Below are 12,170 nucleotides of genomic sequence, written 5' to 3'. Positions count from 1 at the left end.
GGGAGGGGTGGGAAGAGATAAACCAAAGAACTTATATGCATATATGCACAACCAATCAACATGGACTTTAGACTGGGGAAGGCAGGAGAGGGTGGAGTGGGAAGGAGGGGGTCAATGGGGAATAAAGGGGGACATCTTTAATACTTTAACAATAAAAATAATAAAAACCTATGGGCTTTTTTGGGTGAGGGGGGCTAAGTTTAATATTCAAACTCATATGATAGCAAAACATGACTTAACTGATATGACACTATTAATAACAGTCTTTAATTAATATGAATGTTCAAACTTTTTGCTCTGGATATACTCATGTATTTGAACTCTGCTTGTGGTGTTATGTAATATATGTTCTATATCACTCCTGTAATGTTTAAAAAACACAAATTCTTAAATACATCTAGGCCCCAAGGATTTTGGATAATAGAGCGTGAACTTGGACAGACTTCTTGCTTCTGCATACATTGCTCCCTCTTGCCTGGAAAGTTCCACACCCCTGCCTCCAGCTCCTTCAGCTGACAAACTCCTGTTTATTCTACAAATGCCCCAACCTAAATATCCTCTGTGAAGTACTCCATGACTTTCCTCACCATAAGAAGCCATGTGCTTGCTCATCTTGATTCCCATGGCAGCTCAATCCATATACATGACAGGCATTTTTACCTCTGTGCACATCTGTCCCCCTCAGTGGGTACCTAGGAGTGGGACCCATTTTTGCATCTCTATCTATTTATTTATATTTTCTAAATATTTTATTTTTAGTCATTACTTGAGGATATTTTATTGATTTTTTTAAGACACAGAGAGGAAGGGGGGAGAGAGAGAGAGAGAGAGACATTCATCAGTTACCTCCCACATGCACCTTAACTGGAATCAAACCCCTAACCTTTTTGGTGTATGGGACAGTGCTCCAATCAACTGAGCCACCCTGCCAGGGCCATCTTTGCACCTTTAGTATCTCGTATAATGCTCAATATAAGCAATATTACAACTTCCCAAAGAGGAGAAAGTAGGCATAAACATAATGAATTGTTGGAAGTACCTAAATTCAGTTCTTTAAATGGTGAAACAGAAGTCTCAGTTCTAATCTATTCTGTGATGCTACAAAACTCTATTTCCCATCAATATAAAAAAGTTAAATGAAAAAAAAAAAAAAGAATCTCAGTCACTTTAGAATTGGCCAACTGGCATATCAATCTAGACAACTGACAAATCAGGGCTGCCTCCGATGTGCACATCAAACTCCACCTCTGGTGCATGGTAAGGTCTCAACGCACATTTACGACGTGGCTGAATAGTTTATTCACCAGTCAAATGCATTTATGGGACGCAAGAGCAGTGACTGGGAGGAGGTGAGCTCTGGCTGGATAGCAACCTTTTCTGAGGTTATTGACAGACATACTATGAAACATGGAAATCAGAAGCCATGTAAGTACTTAGAATCAGGTTATTTGAACCCAATAAAAATATGCAACATTAAAAAAATTTACTGCCTTTCTACTTCACTGTGCCTTCTTTCTCAGGAACAAGAGCCAAAATGATTAAGTGTTATTTGGCTTAATCATTACGGTGTGTGTCCAGCTTTAAAATTTGGCATAGAATTCTGTTAATCCTCAAAATGCTTCATGATAGAGGGCCCCTTTCACCCAACAATCCCATAGTGCTTACTCGGGCATTTAGGATCTCAGCTCCCTTTGAATGGGTTTCCAGAGCTCCTGGAAGATACAGTTCCGAAGGAGCTGCCTCCGGGGCACTCACTGGGTCTCCACTACCTGATTCTCGCAGTGGGGACTCCTGGAGTGGCCTTGCTAGTGGGTCCTCTAGCAAGAATCTGCTGCACCTCTCGTCTCCGAAGGGTGTCTCTTCAGTCAACACAACTTCCTGCTTCAGTCTGACACGAAGGCTCAATAATTGTGTGCTGCATGCATGCAGTGTCCAGTGCTGCGCACCACAGGCGAATGGGGAGCTCGCGACGGTTTCCCAGCCTTGGGCTGCTAGCGGGCTTACTGGGAGAGGGCGTCTTCATGGGGGAAACTACTAAGAGAGCAAATGAGGCTTGATGTTATGAAATGTGCCAAAGCAGAGGGTACTCTAGGGTGTCTGGAAAGAGGCAGGACTCGCACTGGGCAGGGAGAGAGAGTGTGGGATGAAATGGACACAGCACCACATCCAGACCCTGCTTTTCTGCTACACTTCAGGGGCAAGAAAGCTAGAATGTGAGGTCAGGCTCTTTGTCAGATTGGCTCACTGACACGTAGGCGACCACTAGAACAGTGCTGGGCATGCAGTAGGCTCTCCATAGTAATATGCTGCTGAAAGCAGTACAGGCCTGGGTTCCACCCTTTCCCTACCTCCCCACCACTTCCAATAGATTCAGATGGTTGATGTACAAATCTAACCATCACCACGGAGTCAGCATGTCGGGGACAAACTGTACACAGCTCTCTTACAAATCCCTTAGGACACATTGAACGTGTCTGGCTTATCTGTTGCTGCCATGAAGATTTAAAGCCACAACCACTCTCTTTTAGGTTATCCCGAAGTTTTCACTCTCCCAAAGGTCTCAGATACTAAAATCAGGCCCATCACGATTATGCTGCTTCTAGACCACTCACCCTCCAGCTCTGGGTTGAGCAACCACATGGTTCTGGGCCAACCATATAACTTCCCAAAGATTCATTGTCCTCCTATGTAAAATTAGTGGGTTGCACCAGATTATCTCTAAGGTTCTTTCTCAAATAATGATTCAAGAGAGTGGAATTTGGTCATTAACACCACTTCTGACTCTAGGAAAAACAGAATGTTTTTTATTCACCTTTTTGCTGAGAAAACCACAGTGATCTCCTAGCCAACTGGGAAGGTATGGTCAACTTGTCCGAGCCTTAGGAACCCTATTTTCCCTCTTTCCCCCTTTCAGCTGCCCACCCCATTCCTCCCACCTGAAAGCATCAGGGGTATTTTCTTCTCCTTTCACTCCTACTCAGAGCCTGGGACTCCGCAAGATCTGGCTACGGGGTCTGGAGCCACAGTTTGGGTTCTTGACTGTAAACCTCTCTCTCCAGGGCCTTGTTCTTCTTCCTGTTCTCATGGATGCTTTCCCCAACTCCACACTCATTCTCTCTCATTCTCTCTCATTCCTCTCACTGTATATTCTGCTATAATTTGACAATATCTCTTTGTAGCTTTACACAATCTCTCTGGCCTAACTGAAGAGTCCTTCTCCGTTAGGCGGGAGGGATCGAATCTTTTTATGAAGAGGGCAGCTGCCGTCCACTGAGTATCTGCTGTGCACCAAACACTTTATGGAAATCACCTCCTTATTCTTCACTAAAACTCTATGATATTGACATGAGCCTCCCCATTTTAAAGATAAAAACAATAATGCTTAGGGAAGTCACAGCCTCCCCAAGTAGGAACATGTGGAATGGAGATCCAAGCTCAGGCCTGTGTCTCAAAGCCCATGCGTCTTCTCCCCTCTGCTAAAGACGTTACATGATTCAGGGGTTCGAGATACGCATCTGTAGTTTAGTGGTCACTCTGAGATTAAGATAATATTTAAGTTGGAACATATTTAAGAAATCATTTAATTTTAGTGACTTCTAATAGACCTAAGAAATATAAAAACATATCCTCAGAAGAAAAGAATGACAATGATATGGAAGAATGCATGCATATTATATACATATATATTTATAATAAAATGTAAAGTATATCTTTACAAGCTTCCATGGAACATTTACAGAAATTGGTATATCTGGCCACAAGGAAAGCGTCTATCCTTTTCCAAGGCAGAAGTAGTACTATGTACAACATGTCCCTGAGCAGTCTTGCTTGCATTATCTCCCTCTATGTGTACTCGATGTTCTAGCCAAAAGAGAAAAAAAAAATCATTTACCATTGTCTAAATACGCCCTTACCTTCCCAACTAAATGCCATTCTTTATTCATACTGTTTCTGAGATTTAGACTGGCTTCCTTCACCATCTGTCTTCAATCCCAACTTAAATGCTCTTTTCTCCTTATGGGTGTTCCTGATCCTCATAACAGGGTGTGATGCATTTATTAGGGTAAATCATGTCTTAGCTTTACCTAACCTACTTGTTGGTGCCAACCTTTAGAGGACAAATGTGGGGTCACACCATAAACCTTACACACAAAATAGCTCTCAACACACGATTGTTGAGTTTAATTGAGAGTTGCTTACTTCCGTGCAATGTAGGAATAAGAAGAAACATTGTAGAAAGGCAGATTTCAGTATTGTAACACAAACCACTTGGTCTTTTATACCAATTACTGTCCTTTAAATACCCCTGTGTTGAAATTTTACCATTCTTATTGTCAGTTCATATTAACTTTCTAAGTTAATATAAATATATTTATATAATATTCTGAGTCAGCAAACAAGGTTTTTCAGTAAAATTATTTTAAAAAGAGAAGTGCCTAATTGAATATGTTTGCCAATAACATAGTACAAAAAATAGAGAAAAAAGACACAAACAACAGCATTTGTTTTGAGACTAAATATTTCCATTTGAAAAATATGTGATTTTCTATTAAAGCACCCAATCATTTCTTGGCAAGTGATTTTCTCAAAGAGTAGAAAGTAAAATTTTGTTTGCGCCTCTCACGGCATGCCAACCACAATCTCTTTTCTCTCGTTTAGCTGAGCCGCTTGACAACATTAGTTGCACACACACAAAAAAGAAAAGCTAAAGGACCACACTGAGGTCATCCTTTGCATTTGTACAGATGTTTACAGTCTACAAAGCACTTACATTGATGCTGTCTTACTGATGTTCCTTATAAGCCACATTTATCACCCCCATCTGACAGATGAAGAAACAGAGGTCTAGAAAATTATTTGCCCAATAAACATATATTGAGAGAAAAAGGAAAGGATAAAAATGTCTTAGAAAAGATCAAGATGGCAGACTGAGATGTGGTAATTTTTTCTGATTTCTTTTGTGAAAATCAATACACAGAAACCTCATTTAAATGGAGTAGAGAGGGGAGAAGAGAGCACGTGTCACTCAACACACACTGCTGACCCCAAGGGAACCGGCAGCACCTTGCATCTCCAATCACATTACTGCCTCTACCTCAGCAACAGCAAGAAAATATTCCTCTTCATCCACTAACAGCTCAGCCAATGACTCAGCCAATGAAAAGTGATTATACTTTGAACTTTCAGTTTCCTCCAATGGACTCTTCCTTTACAACTCCCAAGTCCATAGAAGAGTCGCCTCTCCTTTGTCTCTCTGGACCTGCACGTAGTTCGCCGTGAGACTGCATGTCCCACGTTGTAGTTCTTGTTGTTACCCCAGTAAACCCATTTTGCTGCAGAAATATCTATTTGTTTAAGGTCAACACCAACATTCCATTTTTTTTTTTTTTTTATCCTCACCCGAGGACATTTTTCCATTTTTTTGTTCAGGTAGAGTGGGAGGGAGAGAAAGGAACAGAGAGAGAGAGAGAAACATCGACGTGAAGGGAACACATCGAGTGGCTGCCACCCGCACAACCGACCAGGGCCGGGGACAAACTGCAACCGAGGTACATGCCCTTAGCGGGAACCGAACCCGGGTCTCTCAGGACCGCAGGCCAACGCTCTAACCCCTAAGCCAAACCGGCCAGGGCCCAACATTCCATTTTAAGGACAGAAAGATATATATGTAACAACTACACATATAATTAAAAAAGGATACAATCAGCAGATAACAATTTTTGAGGATTTTTTGGGTATTATTTGTGGGGCTCTATAGATCTTTTCCCTGTGCCTGGAAAGTCCTTCCTCCCTCTTTCCCACTTACAATGTCTACCCATTCCTGCAGAAAAGAGTTAACAAACAGCAGACCTGACTGCTTGCCTTTAAAAGACCTGCTTATGTCCTGGCCGTTTTCCTCAGTGGTTAGAGCACTGGCCCATGTACCAAAGAGTCCAGTTTCAATTCTGGTCAAGGGCACACAGCTCCGTGTGGTTTGCTCCCCTGCTCTGGTTGGAGTCGTGTGGGAAGCAACCAGTCGATGTATCTCTCTCACATCGATGTCTCTCTCTATCTCTCTGTCTGTCTGTCTCTCTCTCCCTCCCTCCCTCCTTCCCACTCTATCTGATGATAAATGGAAAAATATCCTCAAGTGAGGATTAAAAAATAAAAAGACCTGTTTATGAGGTTGGCCATTGGCTGGCCTCTGGGAACTTGGCTTTTGGGAGGGTTCCCACCATTCCCAGAACTCATAAGAGTGGCTCACTATGCCCACACTGTACAGACAATACCATTTATGCTGAACACCGGCTTCCCTTCTGGGAGTCTATATGTTGGTACATGGCAGGCAGAGGGTGCCTATGTGGCCAGTACCCAATACAAACCCTAGGCGCTGAGTTTCTAACAAGCTGCTCTGGTTGGCAACATTTCCCAAGTGTTGTTACACCATTGCAGGGAATCAAGTGTGCACTATGTGTCTCCATGGAGAACAGCCTTGGAGCAGGTGCCTGGTTTCCCCCGTCTCCCACCCCAGCACCTCTCCTCTGCTGACTGCTCCACACTGTCACTGGAATAGCTCACTGAGTTATCAGATCACTGAACGTCACACAACCTTTCAAGTCTCAGTTCAATAGGACAGGGTTTGTGGAATCTTTCTCACTTTATTAGGCAGATTTTGTTGCTTCTTTTTATCTGCTCTTGCAATGAAAGACAGTTCCTTATTGTATGATTGCTGTTTGCACTATGCTCCTTTGAAAGTACAAGCTCATCAAAGACAAAGAACTTATCTTTTCACCTTCCCTTTTCAGCACCGAGGTTGTACACCCTGGTGGCGGCATTTGCAACAGTAACTGTAGTAACAGTCAATACGTGCTGTTTACTATGTGCCTGGCACACCAAGCTCAGAGCTCTACACATATTTAATCCTTTCAACTACCTCTTGAAGTAGCTACTATTATCCTCATTATGAGAAAGGAGTGACAAGTAGGTGTTAAATGAGTGAACCAGTCCTTACGGAACGACTTCACTGAGCTATACTCTAGTGTTATGGCTATTAACCCACGTGTACGTCACCATGTCACATGCTATAAGCTGTTGCTGAAGACGTTACCTACCAGTGAGCTGCAGATCCCTCACCTGCACTGCTCCCTCAGCCACTCTGTCTTCCTCCCCATGTTCTTGCATATCCTTCCAGAGAGAGGCCAACAAATGTTAACTCAGTTTGCACAAAGGGAGGAGTTTATACACATTGTTCTTGCTTTTCTTACCTAACAACATATTCTGGTGGTCATTTTGTATTGGTACATATAGCTGCGACAACCCAATTATGAAAAAATGGCTCAGAGAGCAATGTGCACATTTGGAGCAATGTGCATAGATCTATATGCTAAAGTATCAGAAATGGAAAAAGCAGGGTCAAAGAGATGGTTATTAATTTATTTTTAACTTAAAAATTGAGATAGTATTCACATTGTATTAAATTAATCCTTTTATGGGGTACAGTTCAGTAGTCTTGAGTATAGTCACAAAATTGTGTGACTATCACGCCATCTAATTCAAAATGGTGTTATCACCACACAAGAAACACCATGCTCATTAACAGCCAAGATTTAAAAAAAAAATGTTGATAGGTTTTGCCAAAATGCTTCATCAAAATTAAAATAAACATCTTTTTGACTCACTTCCCGGTATTCATCTCACCACAATATATGGAATCATACAGGTTTCTGGTTCCCTCCCCCTCCTCCTCCCCACCTATAACAGTATCAGATAGATTTCACCTGAGAAGGCAAGTTCAAGTTTAGGAAAAAAAATGCCCCCCCCCCCAAACGTGCCAATTCTGCTGCATCCTACACAAAACGGGACCCTGGCACGCGTCCCACACTGACAAATGCACCGGAACTCCGGCTGACCTCTCCGTCCTGTACGCTATTTCAGGGGGTGCGTGCCGTCCGTATGGTGAACACTGCTGCTATCCTAACTTTGACAAAAGGGCAAACACATTCTAGTGTCCTCAGTGTTCTGAAACCAGAAAGTGAAAGAAGGAATAGTCCTTTGTGTTTATCCTTAAACCCAGGCACTGACACCATGCCAGGTTGTCCTGTCCTTGGATGCCAGTCATTGATGCCGACAGTCCCAGCAACAGGATGCCAAATGAGGCTCACTCTGAGGTACACCCTCTCCTCCCACCACCTGCCAGCCCTGCCTATGGGGAAGGACCTCACACCCTTGAAAACTGACTGAGTTTGCTGAGTGGCTTCCAACCCTACGCTGGAGACCAGAGCCAGCTAAGTACTGCTAGGTGTAGGCTTTTTCTCCTTTCTTCCTTTTCCTCATGGGTTTTTATGAACATCCAGAGGGAAGATAATTAAAACCTGCAAGAAAACTGACTGGCAAAGAAAAAGGAAATCTTGGTGACTTGGGGACGACGGCCACATGTTTATGGGTGAGTTTCGTAAGTAACATGGCAATAAAAAACAGCCTCTTATAAATAAATGCCACATTCTTCAAAGCTCCACATAAACGACATTCTTTTTAAGGAAGGAGGGAGAGCTACTCATGTTCCTCCCTCATCATTTTATTTCCAACAAGGGGAAAGGAATCCCACTAATTGTACAATTTCCTAGGAGCACGGTGGTTATGGAGCCAAAGCTTTGCAGTGCTGGTGTGTGCACTACACACACACACACACACACACACACACACACACACACACACACACCCCCCCACACACACAGAGAGAGAGAGAGAGAGAGAGAGAGAGAGAAGAAAAACAAGGAAGAAAGAGGAAAAGGCACACGAGGGTCCTTGTTTAGCACAATGGAGCAGAACAAAGGAGCAGAAGGGCAGGCATCTCATCACTTATGATTGGGTTTTCTGGCTACTAAGCACACACCCATTAACTCAAAATACAGAAGTCCTGTCTTCCTCTCTCGAGTGCTGAGTGCCCTCTGAACAGCATCAAGATTTGGATGAGTCTGTGCAATCCCCTTTCATTTTTCATCTGCTTTGCTGATTGTAACGTGAAACAGAGCTGCTCTCGCCTCTCTGCATGTGACACACGGCTGGAGGCACACACATTCCAGAGTGGCCTTCCCCAGGAGCCAGCTGTGTGCAGGTAACTGAAGCCTGCCCTTGGCCCTGCTGTTAATAAGAGTAATTGGCACACCACTGAGGGCTGCTGGAGCGCTGTGATTTGCTCTGTACGGGGGTCTCCCCAGACCATATGCACATGCAGCGGTGATAGAAATATTTTCCATATGAGCTCTCCTCTCACATGCCGAAGTGCTCCGGGCTGAGTTAGGCCGGCCCATTTGTCATTTACTCTGCACAGTGAAAAATCACAGGGAAGTTGCAAACTTCAACTACAACTAGAGGGCAATGGTTTGCTTTCAGCTCCAGCATCGCTAACCCATTCAGTTCCTCCAGTTCCCATTCAGGACCTCGATCCCCCCACAGGCCCAGAAAATATCTGCAGAGCAGAGGACATGGGTAACTCATAGGCTAAAAGCCTAAAACAAGTGACCCGTTTCTGCACGCCTTGAGCCACATCTCTATTTGAACAGAGCAACAGCCTGCTGAAACCACAGCCGGCCTGGCAGCTTGGGTTTGGGAGCACTCTCCTTCCCCTCCTTTTAGAAGAGGGAAAGTAATTCCATTAGGCTTGCAAAGCCTGCTGCACCCTGACAATACCAACTGAAGACAAAGCTGTGAAGTGGCCCCGTGGCCTTTTTAGGAGACGCACTTTCACTTGGCTTTTCAAAGAGGAAGATGGATTCAGGAAAAAGGCTGTCCTTTCATTACTCAGGCATCTGTGATTTTTCATCAACGTGTGGCATACACGGAGTGGACAACGCAAATTTGTTGCAGGCGAGGGTGGATACACCCAAGTGCTTCCCTCTCCGGCCCACATGATCGTCCCTTCCAGTCTGCGCCTGCATCATAAACTGGTGCCCACAGGCATCTATGATGTTCAGCACTCTATGCAGCAAACATATAAGCTAAACCAATATAACAAATAATCCTCATGGGCCTTCAACTTCCCTTCTTCTGTGCTAGATCTGACATGTATCACTATCCTTCAAACCCGTGATAGAAAGTTAAGCATCGATTTTCCCAAGCACATTAAAGCAAAAAAGTAGACAAGGTGATGCAAAAGCAGTCAAGAAAAGCAATTCCTCTGGCATGCATATTTTCCCTGCAACCCTGGAAAAAATTCTCAAAGGATAACAGTGCCATCAGAATCTGAAATGCACGTTTCTTCATTCTGCAGTGTCAGGAACAACATGCACCTCCAGGCATCTGTCATCAAGGCCACGCCAACTCCCCAGGGTGGCAACTGTACAACCTCATGATGAGATTTTAGAAGTTATGGGCTCTTCGAGAAGAAGAGAAGTCTGCCTATAAGAAATGGCCAGGAAAGCTTAAAACAGCAGTCTAAAGCATTACTCTTTGCATACCATAAAAGCCCATTCCCTGATTCCTGTTGATAGAAAAGGAAATATAATGCTGACAAAAATACAACTTCTGACAAGATATTTTATTTGGCTTACCTCTCCCCCAGGTCTTGCTAACACTGCTGTTTGAACGTGGAGCAATGTTAATATCAGGTAGCTGACAAACATTATTACCCAAAGTTAGAACTACCCTAGAGGAGAGCTCCGTCTGCCAAGTGCTAACAGCTAGCAGATGCACTTGTGTCCCGGGATTCCAGCCCTGGAGTTCCGCTAGGCACCGCGCGGTTCCCTCTGCTCTCCCTCACTGTACTACCCGGAGCTCCGAGCTCAGCCTCTGCTCCGAAGAAAACTGGTAAGCTGATCTCTTCATGTAATAACTTCTCCCGGCTGGGGGAGGGGACAGGAGCCAGCTGGGAGCTGGGGGGCTGCCTTTAACAGAAAGCAGAAAGGGGAGGGACAGAAATGATCAATGTGGAGTTCTGCATCTGGTCTCATTCATGAAAAGGCTCCAAGGTAAGCACTCCACATGCAGGGGGACGACCCCTGCTTCATCAACTGAGGCAGGCAGGAGGCGGTGGGCTGCAGCAGAATGAGCTCCAGGCTGGGAACTGGGAGACCTGGGGCCTTCCTAGTCCAGCATCTGTTGCCAACGAGGTGTGTGTGCCTGGATAAGTTGCCAACTTTCTCTGGGCATCAGCTGGTTTTTTCACTGATATAATCAAGGGCTGGGTGGATGACTTCTGAGTTCCCTTTTAAATCTGATTTGATTGCTACAGAAATCTAGGCAGTCAAAGGCTCAAAAGCCTCAAAGGAAAAAAACGTCACAAGGATGCTGTGCGTTTATGCACTGATCATATGGACATGAATGGACGGGAACTGGGGAAGCCACTGTATTTCCCTCTCGTGCCTCCCTAAGCACCTAACCAAGAGCTGGAGGAATTACAGCAGATGCCGTAAAATAGATGGCAAGGTGGGCACAAGTGGAGCCCAGGTGTTAGACGGTACTGGCAGAGCACACTGAAAAGCAGGACGGTTTTAAACAAAATCCTCTGGGTAAAGTCAGGTGAGCCAGGTTGGGACTTGGGGGCACAGGCAGCACGGGAGCAGATTGAGGAGCAGGTGTTGCTAAAACCTACAGTGCACTTGAGACACACCTTAGTGACCAGCTCTCATTGTGAGGGGGCAGGGCTCACGGTGCAAAAAAGGTTGAGAACGCACCAGATATTAGATTCTACTTAAAATGGGCACAAGGAATCATTCTGAGGCTGTTGGTGGCCACAGAGGTTAGGAAGACTGCACGGTGCCCTGGATTCCAGCAGATCACTCAAACCCCAGTTCTGCTGCTGACTCCCTGTGAGCCCCCGCTGCCCCACCTGTACAGTGTGGACACGCCACCTGATGGCAATGACGATTATCCCTGAGGTCAGCTAGGCACAACGAGGTCGGCTGGCCCCATGTCTGACACAGTAAGTGCTAAAGATGCCGGCTTTCTCTTTGATCTGAATAACTATCGGCACCCAGTCCCAGAGAGTAAATTAATAAACATGTGAAAAGCTTTAACTTGTGGGCATTTTCCTGCACTAACAAGAAAGCTTTAAACCAAACTGTCATCTCAGTGTTTATTTTCACCAGTCACATGACAATTAGTAGTGGGGAGTGATTTGGGTGAGCTGGGTGGAGGGATTTATAATCCCTTTCTCCAGAAGGTACGTACAGAACAGATCTCTCCAGATGGAG

General features: G+C 44.5%; 1 protein-coding gene across 1 annotated transcript in view; it reads right to left on the bottom strand.

Annotated features, from left to right (window-relative positions):
- The window catches only part of THSD4 (thrombospondin type 1 domain containing 4), a 224,319-nt gene extending 213,511 nt beyond the window's left edge, over positions 1-10,808 (bottom strand). Inside the window, exon 1 of the mRNA XM_036270595.1 lies at positions 10,530-10,808. Coding sequence (XP_036126488.1) covers positions 10,530-10,601 — 72 coding nt within the window. The 5' untranslated portion in view covers positions 10,602-10,808. The remainder of the gene's footprint in view (positions 1-10,529) is intronic.
- Between the last annotated feature and the right edge of the window lie 1,362 nt (positions 10,809-12,170).

Source organism: Molossus molossus, unplaced genomic scaffold (assembly GCF_014108415.1).
Source record: "Molossus molossus isolate mMolMol1 unplaced genomic scaffold, mMolMol1.p scaffold_m16_p_1, whole genome shotgun sequence".
In the NCBI taxonomy this organism is placed as follows: domain Eukaryota; kingdom Metazoa; phylum Chordata; class Mammalia; order Chiroptera; family Molossidae; genus Molossus; species Molossus molossus.
Note: the sequence above shows the minus strand (reverse complement) of the source record. Positions and strands in the feature narration are given on the sequence as shown.